The sequence below is a fragment of the Sapajus apella genome, unplaced genomic scaffold, assembly GCF_009761245.1.
Source record: "Sapajus apella isolate SASKATOON/1434 unplaced genomic scaffold, GSC_monkey_1.0 scaffold47, whole genome shotgun sequence".
NCBI classification, from domain to species: Eukaryota; Metazoa; Chordata; class Mammalia; order Primates; family Cebidae; genus Sapajus; species Sapajus apella.
The window spans coordinates 2,293,720-2,308,068 of NW_022436987.1; the positions used below are offsets into that span (position 1 = coordinate 2,293,720).

A 14,349-nucleotide genomic window follows, 5' to 3' on the forward strand; every position below is an offset into this window, starting at 1 on the left:
AGAGACAAGAAAAGTGAATTTTCACTTTATTCGACCTCTATGGAGGGGTTTCTAACTTCCTCCCAAACTCACATAAAAGTATAAAAAAAGTAAAGACATTCAGTTGGTTGGAAGCCAAAAATGGACAAATACCTAACACATGACCTATGAAATGAAATCACCATCACTAATAACTACCCACAATTCTAGATTGAATACTGCAACCCACAATTTATACAAAACTATATTCTGAGGATGTATAGAATATAAAACTTTGAAGAAGTATAAAATCTTTGCATAGAAAATGTTTCTGTTGGGTGTTAAGGCAGTCCTCTTCTTGCTGTATTTTCTAATATATTTCCAATGCTAGTAAAATATTTGCCATATATTACATTCTCAATAAAAATGTGTTGAATGAATAAATAAGTGGTCTAAGGAAAACTGTTGGTTTAAGTTAGGTCCAGTCTTCACTATATCTTTTCCTAAATTCAGGTTGAGTATTACTTATCCAAAATCCTTGGGAGCAGATATGTTTCAGATTTTGGATTTTTTTCTGATTTTGAAATATTTGCATATGCTTTTTTTTTTTTTTTGATACAGAGTCTCGCTCTTTCACCCAGGCTGGAGTGCAGTTGTGCAATCTTGGCTCACTTCAACCTCCGTCTTCAGGGTTCAAGCGATTCTCCTGCCTCAGCCTCCGGTGTAGGTGGGATTACAGGCATGCACCACCAGGGCTGGCTAATTTTTTGTATTTTTTAGTAGAGATGGGGTTCCACCATCTTGGCCAGGCTGATCTCGAACTCCTGACCTCAGGTGATCTGCTTGCCTCGGCCTCCCAAAGTGCTGGGATTATAGGCGTGAGCCCCTGTGGCTGGCCAGTATTTGAATATACATAATGAGATACTTTGACATGGAACCCAAATCTAAACAAAACTCATCATGTTTTATATACAGCTTATACACATAGCCTGAAGGGAATATTATACAATATTTTTAATAATTTTGTGCAGAAAGCAAAGTTTGTATACATTGAACAATCAGAAAGCAAAGATGTTACCATCTCAGCCACCCATGTGGACAATCTGTGGTTTTTGATATCACCATCATTTCTGACTCTGGATTTATATGTTATCTATACGCAATCACTTACTTACAATTATTCACACATCAATAGTAGACAGTAAAATATGACATACCACTAATACAGGGAAAAAATAATGTATTCAGGGTAACTAAGCAGCATGGAAGCATCACCACAATACCTGGGACAATGAATAAACTGTGTGTTGTGCACCTGTGTGGTGACTGCAACCCATTGCACGAGGTCATCTTTGGAATATTCCATTTGTAGCATCATGTCAGTGCTCCAAAAACTTTCATTTTGGATTTTCATATTAGGGATGCACAACCTGTAAATACAGACAGATGTTAATCCAGAAGAGCTGGATTTCATGATGATAGAAGAAATAGGGTTTATAGCAAACATTTCCTTTTTTTTCCCCATTTATTTATTTTATTGCATTTTAGGTTTTGGGGCACATGTGAAGAACATGCAAAATTGTTGCATAGGTACACACGTAGCAGTGTGATTTGCTGCCTTCCTCCCCATCACCTACATCTGGCATTTCTCCCCTTGCTATCTCTCCCCAGCTCCCCACCCCCCACCATCCCTCCCCTATTTCCCCCCAACAGACCCCAGTGTGTAGTGCTCCCCTCCCTGTGTCCACGTGTTCTCATTGTTCAACACCCGCCTATGAGTGAGAACATGCGGTGTTTGATCTTCTGCTCTTCTGTCAGTTTATAGCAAACATTTCTATGCATCCTAAGGAGCTAGTCCCACATGGCTTCAGAATCCTTCACCTCTACAAGAGTCATATTGTTACAGTTTGAATGTGTCCCCTGCAAAATTCTAGTAATAAAATTTAATGGCAAATGCGATAGTATTATGAGGTGGGGCCTTTAAAGGGTGACTAGGTCATAAGGGTTTCTCTCCTCCTAAATGGGAATAAGGCCTTATTAAAAAGGTTTAATGCAGTTGTGGGCTTTCTTGTCATCCACATTGCCTTCTGTCATGGGAGGGGACAGCATTCCTCCCCTCCAGAGAATGCAGCAATAAAGCACCATGTTGGAAGCAGGTAACAGCTTTCGCCAGACAACTGAACATGCTGGTGCCTTGATTTTGGAGTTCCAAAATCAAAAATAGAAATTTCTGTTCTTTATAAGTTACCCAGTCTCTGTTATTTTGTTGTAGTAGCACAGACTAAGATAGGAATGTTGAGACAAACCTTATAAAGTTGTGTCATTTAAAAAATAGCTGGATTGTTAGTAAGGTGACTATAACCTGAAAATTACCCTTGTTCAATCAGTGGACAAACATACTGGTCAGAAACCTTTATACCTATGAGAGGTATTAGAGGAAAACTAGTCATTCTCTCTCTTACTTTGTGCCTCTTCCATTTCCTTACCTCTTAACTGGCTGTATACCATGCTTGAGCCTGTTACTGGCAACACTTGAGAAGTTAAAATGTTTATTTCACCTAATTAAATATGACTTTTATAAAGATCAAGGCCCTCAGAAATGATTCATGGCACATACACCATATACCCAATTTTAGAAAATGTTATTCCACAATTCCGTCATATCTTGTTAATGGCTAAGTCTTAAAGGATTGAGTGGGCAGCAGTGGGATAAGTATGAAGTGACAGAGCCTGAAGCCCCACCCTGCCATCTCAGTTTCAATAAATTTGGGGATGATAATAATCTCTATCTTAAGTGAAGTGATAATAATTACATGAGATTACATCTACAATGTGTTTATGATTTAAGAAGTACAAGGTGGGTTAGCAAAAATTTCTAGTTGCCAGCTTGCTTTACCGTGGTCGATTCCTGGCCTAGATATAAAGCTCTCTCTGGTTTAATTTCTTTCACTTTGCTCCTACAGCACTGTCTACCTGCCTCTATGCAAGCACTAATCATATCATCATGTACTTAATGCCACTGAGCATTCTCACCCCTGTGATACACACATCTCTTCCCTCTGTGTCTCCACACCCACGAGATTTCCTCCTACCTCTCAGGCTGATCCTTCTCTCTCTTTTTTGCATGCCCACCTTCCTGACTCAACCAATGCTGCCAAAACCGAACAACGAACTGCAAGACCTCTTACTTCTATACAAACTGAATGAATGAATCTGCGAACCAATAAACCAATAAAGACCATGTAGGACACCAGACAATTTCTTGTCAAAATTAACATTGTTTTTTAATTCCAGACAAAAAGGCTGTGGGGAACAGAAAGGCGATTTGGACTAGCTTTTCCGTAGGGGGTGAGTAAGCGCCGGAAGTATGACGCTCATTTCTTTTAGCCACCGGAAGCATAGTGTGAGTCCATTTACAGGGCCAGAGTTGCAAGCGCGCGGCGTGGGCGGGGCCTGCAGAAAGGGGCGGAGCTTGAAAAGGCCTGGTCTACCTTACCGACCCGCGTCGCGGGGGCTCCTGGGGGTTCCTTCCACAGCTGGTGCGCGTGCGCAAGAGTGCGCCGAGAGTGTGCCGTGGTAATTTATGAAACTCGAAGAGGGCACTGAGTTGAGGGTTCGGCGAAGTCAGGGTTTCCTAGTTGCGGCGTGGTTACCAACGCCAGCTCTCTTCACTGGCCAAGACAGCGATTCCGCGGCTCCTCTCAGAACTGGCGCTTGGGCGTGACGGAACGGGCCCCTGGACAGAAGCGGTGCTCACAGGTATCACCCTCTTCAGCGGGCGGTGGGGGCGCGGGGGCGTGGATTTGGGAATCAAGCTTGAGCGCGTCTTGCGGAACGTGCAGCTCCCCTCAGCTTGCTTGCAGTTACCCTATTCCCACGCTGCCCTCCAAGGTCTGTGCGGGAGAACCTGGACGAGAGCAGGAGCTGAAGGGAGGGATGGATACGCGGGCTGCGGAAGGAAGACAAGCCCGAGAGCAGCGACAGAGGGCTAGGGATGGGCGGCGGGACGGCTGTAGTCAGGATCCAGCTTCGCTAAAATAAGGATTTAACCACACTCCTGGCGCCTCTTCCATTCTGTAATAGGGGCAGTCTCCAGACTCGCAACGTGGTTAGTATATTATGATCAGTTGGTTTGGGAATGGCTGGTATTCATGCCTTATGGGAAAACCAAGTGTGACTGGATCGATCAACTGGGAAAGTAAATGGAGTTTTAATTAATTCCATATTGCCTTGTTTCCCCATTCATTCCCGGCCACCTCCCTAAAACATTATAAAACCTCCAAGTGTCGTACTTATTTCAGTCACTTATTTGCAAGCTGTTTTCTGTTCCTCTTTATCTGAGCTAATCTCTCCAGGTGGTTCTTATCCCAGGCAGCCGTCCTACCTACCACTTGTTTGATTAGAAATAACCCTCTTCACAGGCAGATACTACCCCTTTTCCATAATGAGCAGATATTCAAGTTCCTGGCGGCCATAAAACGATAGAACCTGTGCCAACTGGTGATATTAGTCTAACCCTCCACTACGACGTTCGGGTCCCTCCAACACAGTAATACTGGCTCCGTGTCTCAATCTTGAATTCCACCGTTATATCAGAGGCCTCTATTCAGTACTTCAGAGTTCAAATGTTGTATTTCTTGGCTTTGTATATTCCAGTGTTCATCACTTACAGACCATTTAAACTACTTGGAGTCATGTCACACCTTGGATCTCTCTCATCAGAACTGTTCCACCTCGGAAATCTTTTTTTTTTTCTTTTAATTTTACTTTAGGTATATACTATAACCAGCATTTTTCCCCATGCTATCCCTCCCCACCCTCCCCCGTCCCTCCCCTACCCCCCCACAACTGCCCCCAGTGTGTGATGCCCCTCTCCCTGAGTCCACATGTTCTCATTGTTCAACACCCACCTATGAGTGAGAACATGCAGTGTTTGGTTTTCTGTTCTTGCGTCAGTTTGCTGAGAATGATGGCTTCCAGATTCATTCAGGTCCCTACAAGGGACGCAAACTCATCATTTTTTATGGCTGCGTAGTATCCCATGGTGTATATGTACCACATTTTCTTTGTCCAGTCTATCATTGATGGGCATTTGGGTTGGTTCCAGGTCTTTGCTATTGTACACAGGGCTGCAATGAACATACATGTGCATGTGTCTTTACAGTAGAACTATTTATAGTTCTTTGGGTAATGGGATTGCTAGGGCAAATGAAATTTCTATTTCTAAATCCTTGAGAAATTGCCACACTGTCTTCCACAATGGTTAAACTAATTTACACTCCCACTGTGTGGGAGTGTTCCTATTTCTCCACATCCTTTCCAGCGTCTGTTGTCTCCAGACTTTTTAATGATGGTCATTCTAACTGGCGTGAGATGGTATCTCAATGTGGTTTTGATTTGCATTTCTCTAATGATCAGTGATGATGAGCATTTTTTCATGTTTGTTGTCCTCATATATGTCTTCTTTTGTAAAGTGTCTGTTCATATCCTTCACCCACTTTTGAATGTTTTTTTTTTTTTTTCTCCTTGTATATCTGTTTTAGTTATTTGTAGATTCTGGATATTAGCCCTTTGTCAGATGGGTAGATTGCAAAAAGTTTTTCCTGTTCTGTTGGTTGCCAGTTTGCTCTAATGATGGTTTCTTTTGCTGTACAGAAGCTCTGAATTTTAATTAGATCCCATTTGTCTAACTTGGCTTTTATTGCCATTGCTTTTGGTGTTTTAGTCACGAAGTCCTTGCCTGTGCCTATGTCCTGGATGGTTTTGCCTATGGGTTCTTCCATTTTTTTTTTATGGTGTTAGGTTTTATGTTTAAATCTTTAATCCATCTGGAGTTAATTTTAGTGTAAGGTGACAGAAAGGGGTCCAGTTTCTGCTTTCTGCACATTGCTAGCCAGTTTTCCCAACACTATTTATTAAACAGGGAATCCTTTCCCCATGACTTGCTTTTGTCAGATTTGTCAAAGATCAGATTGTTGTAGATGTGTGGTGTTGCTTCTGGGGCCTCTGTTCTGTTCCATTGGTCTATATCTCTGTTTTGGTATCAGTACCATGCTGTTTTGATTACTGTGGCCTTGTAGTATAGTTTGAAGTCTGGCAGTGTGATGCCTCCAGCTTTTTTTTTTTTTGTTTAGGATTGCCTTGGCTATGTGGGCTCTTTTGTGATTCCATACGAAGTTAAAAGTGGTTTTTTTCCAGTTCTGTGAAGGTCATTGGTATCTTGATGACTATAGCATTGAATCTATAAATTACTTTGGGCAGTATGGTCATTTTCACGATATTAATTCTTCCTAACCATGAGCATGGCATGTTTTTCCATCTGTTTGTGTCCTCTCTTATTTCGTTGAGCACTGGCTTGTAGTTCTCCTTGAAGAGGTCCTTTACGTTCCTTTGTTAGCTGTATTCCTAGGTATTTTATTCTCTTTGTAGCAATTGTGAATGGGAGTTCACTCTTGATTTGGCTCTGTGTTTGTCTGTTATTGGTATATAGGAATGCTTGTGATTTCTGCACATTGATTTTGTACCCTGAGACTTTCCTGAAGTTGCTTATCAGTTTGAGATGATTTTGGATTGAGACGATGGGGTCTTCTAGATATACAATCATGTTGTCTGCAAATAGAGACAGTTTGACTTCCTCCTTTCTTATTTGAATACTGTTTATTTCTTTTTCTTGCCTGATAGCTCTGGTTAGAACTTCCGATACTATATTGAATAGGAGTGGTGAGAGAGGGCATCCTTGTCTAGTGCCTGACTTCAAAGGGAATTCTAGCTTTTGTCTGTTCAGTTTGATATTGGCTGTAGGTTTGTCATAAATGGCTTTTATCGTTTTATGATACGTTCTGTCGATACCTAGTTTATTGCCACCTCGGAAATCTTAAATGCAGCATCCCATCCTGAACGTCTCTCCCTGTCCTAGGTCTATAACTATTTACAGTAATTCATTAATTTGTGTTTGTCACCTATAGACTTCCCAGTATATTTGATGCTTTTTGTATTTCCTGAGTTGAATATTTAATGCATCTCATTCTTGTTTAATTATGTGTAAGGCTTTTCCATTGCCTAGCAGGAGCTTCAGCTATGCCCTTTAGATTTTGATGTACAATATTTGTACTGTTTTTGGTTTTTAGACACTTTGCAATTGTACTTTTGATTCTCTGTTTTTTTAGAAGCAAGCATTTGAATTTTAAAGTAGGTAAAATTGTTTTTCCTATATGGTGTTAATTTCTGGTTTTGCATTCTAGTAATAAGTGTGGTTTCCTATACTCTTGTTTACTATTAAGGATTTTCTGTTTGGTAGTCTAATAAATAGCTTCTGTAACCATTCCCACAGGTGCTTGAAGAGAAACTACATTTTATCTAGTTTTATTTATTTATTAGACTAAGCATATCCATTATACTATTACTTTTTTGACTTTATCTGTCAAAGTCTTAGTTACTTAATGTCCCATTTCTATTGTATCATTGTTGACTTCATTTCTTGTTTTCTGAGAATTTTGCTAAAAATGTTTCAAGTATGTTATACATTTAAGGACAGTTGTATTTCATTATGAGTTATTATCATCTGGTTTCCTCTGTCTAATGTGTTTGTGCTTTAAATTCATTATAATTTTAATTCACTACTACAGTTTTGCATATTTTTTTAAGTTTGCCTGGTATTTAAAAAAATCCTTTTAGTTTTGGAGTTCTTTTGGGTTGGATGTCTTTTGAGTTTCTATGTAGTTTGAGTTTAAATTTTTACCCAGAACATTTTTTGTTGCAATAAATATCCTTGTTATTTTTACTTTTTAGCATAAAGCCTTTTTTGTTTTGTCTTTGACATATGGCCTGTGACGTTGTATTTTTTCTCTCTCCATTTATGTTAATTTCAAAGTATCTGGGCCTGTAGTTCATTTTTTTTTGTTGGACTCACTTCAGGACTATTCCATCAGTCATATTTAAGAGATCTCTCTTGGCTGGTGGCTCACACCTGTAATCCCAGCACTTTGGGAGGCTGAGGTGGGTGGATAATCTGAAGTCAGGAGTTCGAGACCAGCCTGATCAACATGGTGGAACTCCATCTCTACTAAATATAAAAAATGAGCTGGGCATGGTGGCGTATGCCTGTAATCCTAGCCGCTTAGGAGGCTGAGGCAGGAGAATCGCTTGAACCGGGGAGGTGGAGGTTGTAGTGAGCTGAGATTGCACCATTGCACTCCAGCCTGGGCAACGAGAGCAAAACCTCTGTCTTAAAAAAAAAAGAGAGATTTTTGTTCAATGATTATTCTTTTCCCATAGGATTGTGTTTGTTTTCTTTAATAAGGCTTGTGTGTAGAGGTGGTTCCGATTTGTTTTCTGTGTCAGGTGGGACCATGAGTTCTCTAAATGGGCCTTTCATCTGCAGAAAACTTCACTGAGCCAGCTGCCCCCTCTTTGTTGCTTGTTTTGTTTTGTGTCTTCACTGAGTAAGGGCTGAGTGGTATATTTTTAGAGCCTGTAAGGGTCTGTCTGAAAATTGTTAGTGTCCTGAAAAAATACAGTTGCATAAACCAAAGGTGGAGCTAATGAGGCCAGATCAGGAGTGTTGTGGATGTCAACAGTTGTGGCAGGTTTTCAGTCTGTTGTCTTAACTGTGGGCCTTGGCAGATGTAAATGTGAAGAAAGATAGACTTTTGTTACTGATTTGGGGAGATGTCAGGGAGTACTCCAGAGGGATTCATTAGAGGCAGCACTTGTTTCAGGGCAACTGGAAGCAATTTTCTATTCAGTGAGACCCAGGAATAGCCCATGAAAGGCACCATTGCCCTTTTTTTCCCTTGGCCATGACAACCTAGATGGGATCTTTCAAGCCAGAAGGCACCTACCTCTGTGGCTTTTCACTTGCTGTGGGAAATCCTTTGGGGAGTTTGCATTCACAGAGGAAAAAAAATTTCTAAATAAAGTGAGTAAAGTTACAGGAAAATAGAGAAGATAGTACAACAGAGTATCCATATACCCCTCCACTCATTTTTCCTATAGGTAACATTTTATATTAGTATAGTACATTTGTTACAATTAATAATACTACATTAACTCCATGTTTTATTCAAGTTTAATTTTTACCTAATGTCTTTTTTACTGATCTGGAATCCATCCAGTATACCACGTTACATTCTGTCTTCATGCCTCCTTAGGCTTCTCTTAGCTGTGACTGTTTCTCAGACATTCCTAGTTTCTGATCATGCTGACAGTTTTGAGGGAGTATTGGTTAAGTATAGAGAACCATCTGCTGGATTCTGATGTTTTTGTCATTATTAGACTGGGATTATGGGTTTAGAGCAGGGAGATCACAGAGGTACAATGCCGTTTTTAATCACCTTGTCTTAAGGCTACATACTGCCAACATGACTTACTGCTGTTGATGTTAATCTTGATCACCTGGCTGAGAGCGTTTGTCAGGTTTTTCTACTGTAAATTTACCTTCTCCCTCCCCCGACCATACTATACTCTTTGGCAGGAAGAGCCCATACTCAAGGGGTGGGGAGTTATGCTGTATCTCATGGATGACTGAGAATTTACATAAACTATTTGGAATTTTTCTGCATAGGAGATTTGTTTATTCTCCCCCATTTATTTACTTAATAAGTTACCATTTATATCAGTATGGCTTATGAGTTTTAATTTAATTGTTTGAATTATAATCTAATATTTATTCTGTTGCTTATATTGTTCCAGATTAAGCCATAGGGAACTCTTTCATTTGGCTCCTGTGTACCTTTGATGTACCCCAATAAATATTTTAGTTTTATTTCTGTTTATTTTTTGAGAATTTCTTTATGTCACTATAAGATACTCAGTGATTATCTTGTATGACCTCAGTCCTAGAATCAGCCATTTCTCTAAGAAATCCTGGTTCTTATTGGAGAACGGTATTAGAAACCAAGATCTGGGAGCTAATTGTTCTTTTGCTGCTGGGCTATTCTTGCTTCTAGACCTACTCAACCAACAGAGCAAGGAAATATGTATTTATACTAATCTATGTATATATACATATCTGTAAATATTTCTGTATGTAACCATCTTCATCTAAATTGAACCAAATACAAGTTCATACTTATATCTCCAATGCTAATCCATTATCACATGGATCATTTTAGCCTCCTTCCCTTGGTTATTTGTAAATTTCTAGTCAAACATTGAGAAACCTCACTTTCACCATTAATTTGCCACTAAACTGTCTTTTCATAGTTCTTTGTGTATCCTTCCCCAACTCTGTTCACTAATCCTTATTTGAATGTTGAATGATCTATTCAGGTAGGCATTGCCATGGACAAGGTCACACAAACTTTTGACCAATAAGATCTACAAACATTGTAATACACTTGTGTGCATATGATCTATTGAGTGCTTACTGTGTGTCAAGAAATGAGATGAGAATTTAATCTCTATAATTTGATCAGATATTGTTATATCCGTTTTACAGTTGAGAACACAAACTTGGGTTAATATAACTTGGTCAGCTTAATACATATAGTAACTAGTACAGCTGGGATATAAACTGACTACAAAGTATGTGCTCTCATTCACAATATAGTGCCTATGGCAGAGTTTCTAAACCTTGGAATTATTGATACTTTGGTCTGGGTAATTCTTTGCTGTAGGGGGCTCTCCTGTGTAGGATATTTAGCAACATTCCTGGCTTTTACCTCCTAGATGCCAGGTACAGTCTCTAGCTATAACTATCAAAATGGTCTCTAGACATTGCCAAATTTCCCCGGTGGCAAAATCTCCCAGTCAAAAACAACTCACCTTAGATGATTATAATCAAAATGATGCCTGAGTAGTAAATTGCATTGGGACTTGGAGAACTGTAAATCAAATAGAAAGCTGTATCTGGACTTCCCTGAATGTAGTGATTCCCATAATTTGGCAGGCTCTTTGGGGCAACCCTAAAAGTTGTCCTCAGTTGTTATGAGAGATATTGGCTCCTGGGGGAATTCTTTTGAGTCAGAGTGTTTCCTACATCATCACATTTATGGGTCTCATCTCCCTGCACTTGAGCTAAACTCTGCAAAGACTCACACCGAAGAAAAGTGAATATTATTCTTTTGCTACCAAGTTGTTTTTTTGCCTTCTGAGTAAATTGGTGCCGAATATGACCTGTGGTAGTCTTGCAAGTCTAAATGTTCAGTTGTGCCTAAGACTCCCTGGTGGGCATTGCATACTTGTCCATAGTGAGTCCTAACAAATAAAAACTTTTAATTGTAGCCAGAGACTGTACTTTTGGATTTATTCCTAATAATAAAACAGTTTATGGGTATTGTTCTAGTATATTTTAAATAATTGCCTCTTACCTTTCTCGTGCTATTGCCAGTTTTACTCATCTTACAGAATTTTATTGGTATTTTAATGAGAACTTGGGGAAAGGTTTTTCAGTCATATCTAGTCAGAAGCCTTAATATCCTACTTGAAGATTTGTGTTGCTTAATTTTAAAGTAAAAATTATTTGCTACCTGATACAGAATAAATCTAATTGCAATTCAATTATGAAGTCTTTTTAAATCCAAGGACTCTTTCCTTTATCATTTGTTTTGAGATGTCTGTTTATCTTCGTGTGTTTCTCTATCCTTTGGGAAACTGGTTAGGAGAAAGGGAAAGCATATTTTCTAATTCTAAGAAAGAAAAACAAAAATAGAAGGAGAATCCATGATATGTATTTTTTCTTAGGCAATTTTAAGAATATTATTTATGTTTTAACGCTATACTAATAGATGTTTGTTACCTGTGGGTTAATTTCTATTTTTTTTTTTTTTTTTTTTTTTCAGGTTCTTAGCTCAAGCCTGAGAATTACTGCAATCCAGTAAGGCAGATTTGAACTACTGTGGGAGTTCTATTTAGGAAGATGCAGCCTCTGAGCAAGTTGATGGCTACCTCAAAACCTCAAAACCTGTCTCTACATGAACAAAGAGGCTTTCTGAGAGCAGATCTGTCTTGGCAGCAAGAAAACAACCCTGTCATGGAGACACAGGACTCTGAGGCATCTCGTCAAAAGTTCAGACATTTCCAGTATTTGAAAGTGTCTGGACCCCATGAAGCCCTGAGCCAGCTCTGGGAGCTCTGTGTTCAATGGCTGAGACCAGAGATTCATACAAAGAAGCAGATCATTGAACTGTTGGTGCTGGAACAATTCCTGGCAGTCCTGCCTGAAGAAGTCAGGACTTGGGTGAATTTACAACATCCAAACAACAGTAAAGATGTGGTGACCCTCATAGAAAATGTGATTGAAATGCTTGAAGATAAAGGTAAGAATATAAAAAAATTAGAGGTAAAATACTTGACCTTTCCATGTGAAGAGAAGTTATCTTTTTCTGAAGCTATAGGGCATCAAGTACCAGATATTGAAGGAGTTTATATTACTGTATTAGGAAGCCTTAACTTTATTCTGTAGGTAATAGAAATAGAGAATTAGATCTCACAGACTGGGTAAGGGAGTGAGACAGCTGGATTTGCCAGTTGAAAATATTATGTTGACATCAATTTAGAGCAGGAGTTGGCAAAATATGGCAAACAGGCCAAATATTTTTTAAAATAAAGCATTATTGGAACACAGCTATGTCCATTTACATTTTGTCTATGGTTGCTTTTGTGCCATGACCAGAGTTGAGTACTTGTAGCAGAGACTGTATTGTCTGCAAAGTCTAAAATCTTTGTTATCTGGCCCTATACAGAAAAAGTTTAGCAACATCTCATATAAAGGAGAGAGTCTGAGGATTCTGAAAATAGGAAAACCAGTTAGGAGACTATTTTGTGATAGATTAGGTGTTAGAGAATGAACTTTGGGAAAATAGGACTTTGAACTGAGAGGAACTATAAACGTATAAATAGGATATATTTTGACATAAATTCACATATACTGGCCTGCATGAGTGGAATTTGGGAATGGGGGAAGTGCGTAATACTTTAATTATATGGTAAGTTTTATTTGAGGCCCTTGTGAGATTTTCACAATGAATAAACCGATATATAGTTAACAACATGGCTTTAGTGTTCAGAAAGAGAAGATTTGGAAGCTTATAGGTATAAACAGAGAAGTAGGAGAAATGTAAACCCTTAGGGAGATCAATATTTAAGAGATAGCCTAAGATGTAGCTGTCAGTTACAGGAAATACAGAGGATAGTGCAACATGTTAAGCTATACCATGGTAATACCATTTGTAAAATCCAAACTGGGAAACTATAAGACATCCCAGTTTTTAAGGGAATTGGGAGGAGTATGGCAAAGTGATATATATATATATGTATCTTTTAAGTTTTTTAAATCATGGGAATGTGTGGCCCTTATAAGATATGAGGCTGTGAATGGATATTTGATGAGGAATTATTGACTGGGGACAGTGATTATGTTGATATTGTGGTTATAGTTAGTCTTTAAAAAATATTTTTTTAAATGAGTAAAAGAAAAGCCAGGTAAGCAGCCTAGAAAGGAATAATTCAGGAAGTCAGAGGACCAGAAAAGATTGGTATCTGAGTTAAAAAAGGAGAAATTTTCAAGAAGTGAATGTTCAACAATGGTATAACAAAAAGGTCCTATTAAAATTAAAGGTAATTCATTGAAATTGTTGATTAGGAGGAACTTTAAGCTTTAGTTTGAGCAGTTTTAGAGGATCTGAGGTGTGCTTATTTGTAGTGAGTTGTATTACTTTTCTATTGCTACTATATTAAATTGCCACAAACTTGGTGGCTTAAAACAATATGAATGTAGTACAATGTATTCCACAAGTCTGTAGATCAGAGATCCAACATGGGTCTCCCTCAGCTAAAATCAAGGTAATGGTGGAACCATTTTCTTTCTGGGGCTTATGTTCCCCTTCCCCTGTCTGCAAAGCTAGCAACAATAGGCCAAGTCCTTTTCAAACTGCCACATCTCTGACACTTTATTCTGTTGTCACAGCGCTTGCTCACTCATGGTGCTTCTTCCTGTTTCACTACACTGGGAAAAGCCCCTTACTTTCCACAATTCGTGTGATTAGGTTGTGATCATGCAGATAATTCAAGATGATCTCCCTCATCTTAAGGTCCTTGACTTTAATCACATCTGCAGAGTCCCTCTTGTCATGTATTCAATGACTAAGACATGGATATCTTTGGGGGCTGCTATTCTGCCCACCATGTGGATTAAAAAAAAATGGGCATGAGGTGGGAATGTGATCATGATGATAGACTATTCTTAAGATATCTAGTAGTAAAAGAAAATGAGAGGTTGCAGGGTAATATAAAAATGAAGAAAGGCTTTTGATGGTTTCTTTGGTTTGTCTGGTGGCTCTCTGAAAAACCTGCTCATAGGTCTTGCCCTTATTTTACCTAGCTCAAGTCACTCAGGACTGAGGTGGCTACCTGGGGTGTATTTGTCAAAAGCATGGCAATGTATTAGCTACT

The 14,349-nt window shown here is 39.0% G+C and overlaps 1 protein-coding gene across 1 annotated transcript in view; it reads left to right on the plus strand.

The window, feature by feature from the left end:
* Positions 1 to 3,423: 3,423 nt before the first annotated feature.
* ZNF215 (zinc finger protein 215) overlaps positions 3,424 to 14,349 on the plus strand; it is a 30,083-nt gene continuing 19,157 nt past the window's right edge. Inside the window, exons 1-2 of the mRNA XM_032240599.1 lie at positions 3,424 to 3,717; positions 11,739 to 12,215. Coding sequence (XP_032096490.1) covers positions 11,816 to 12,215 — 400 coding nt within the window. The 5' untranslated portion in view covers positions 3,424 to 3,717; positions 11,739 to 11,815. The remainder of the gene's footprint in view (positions 3,718 to 11,738; positions 12,216 to 14,349) is intronic.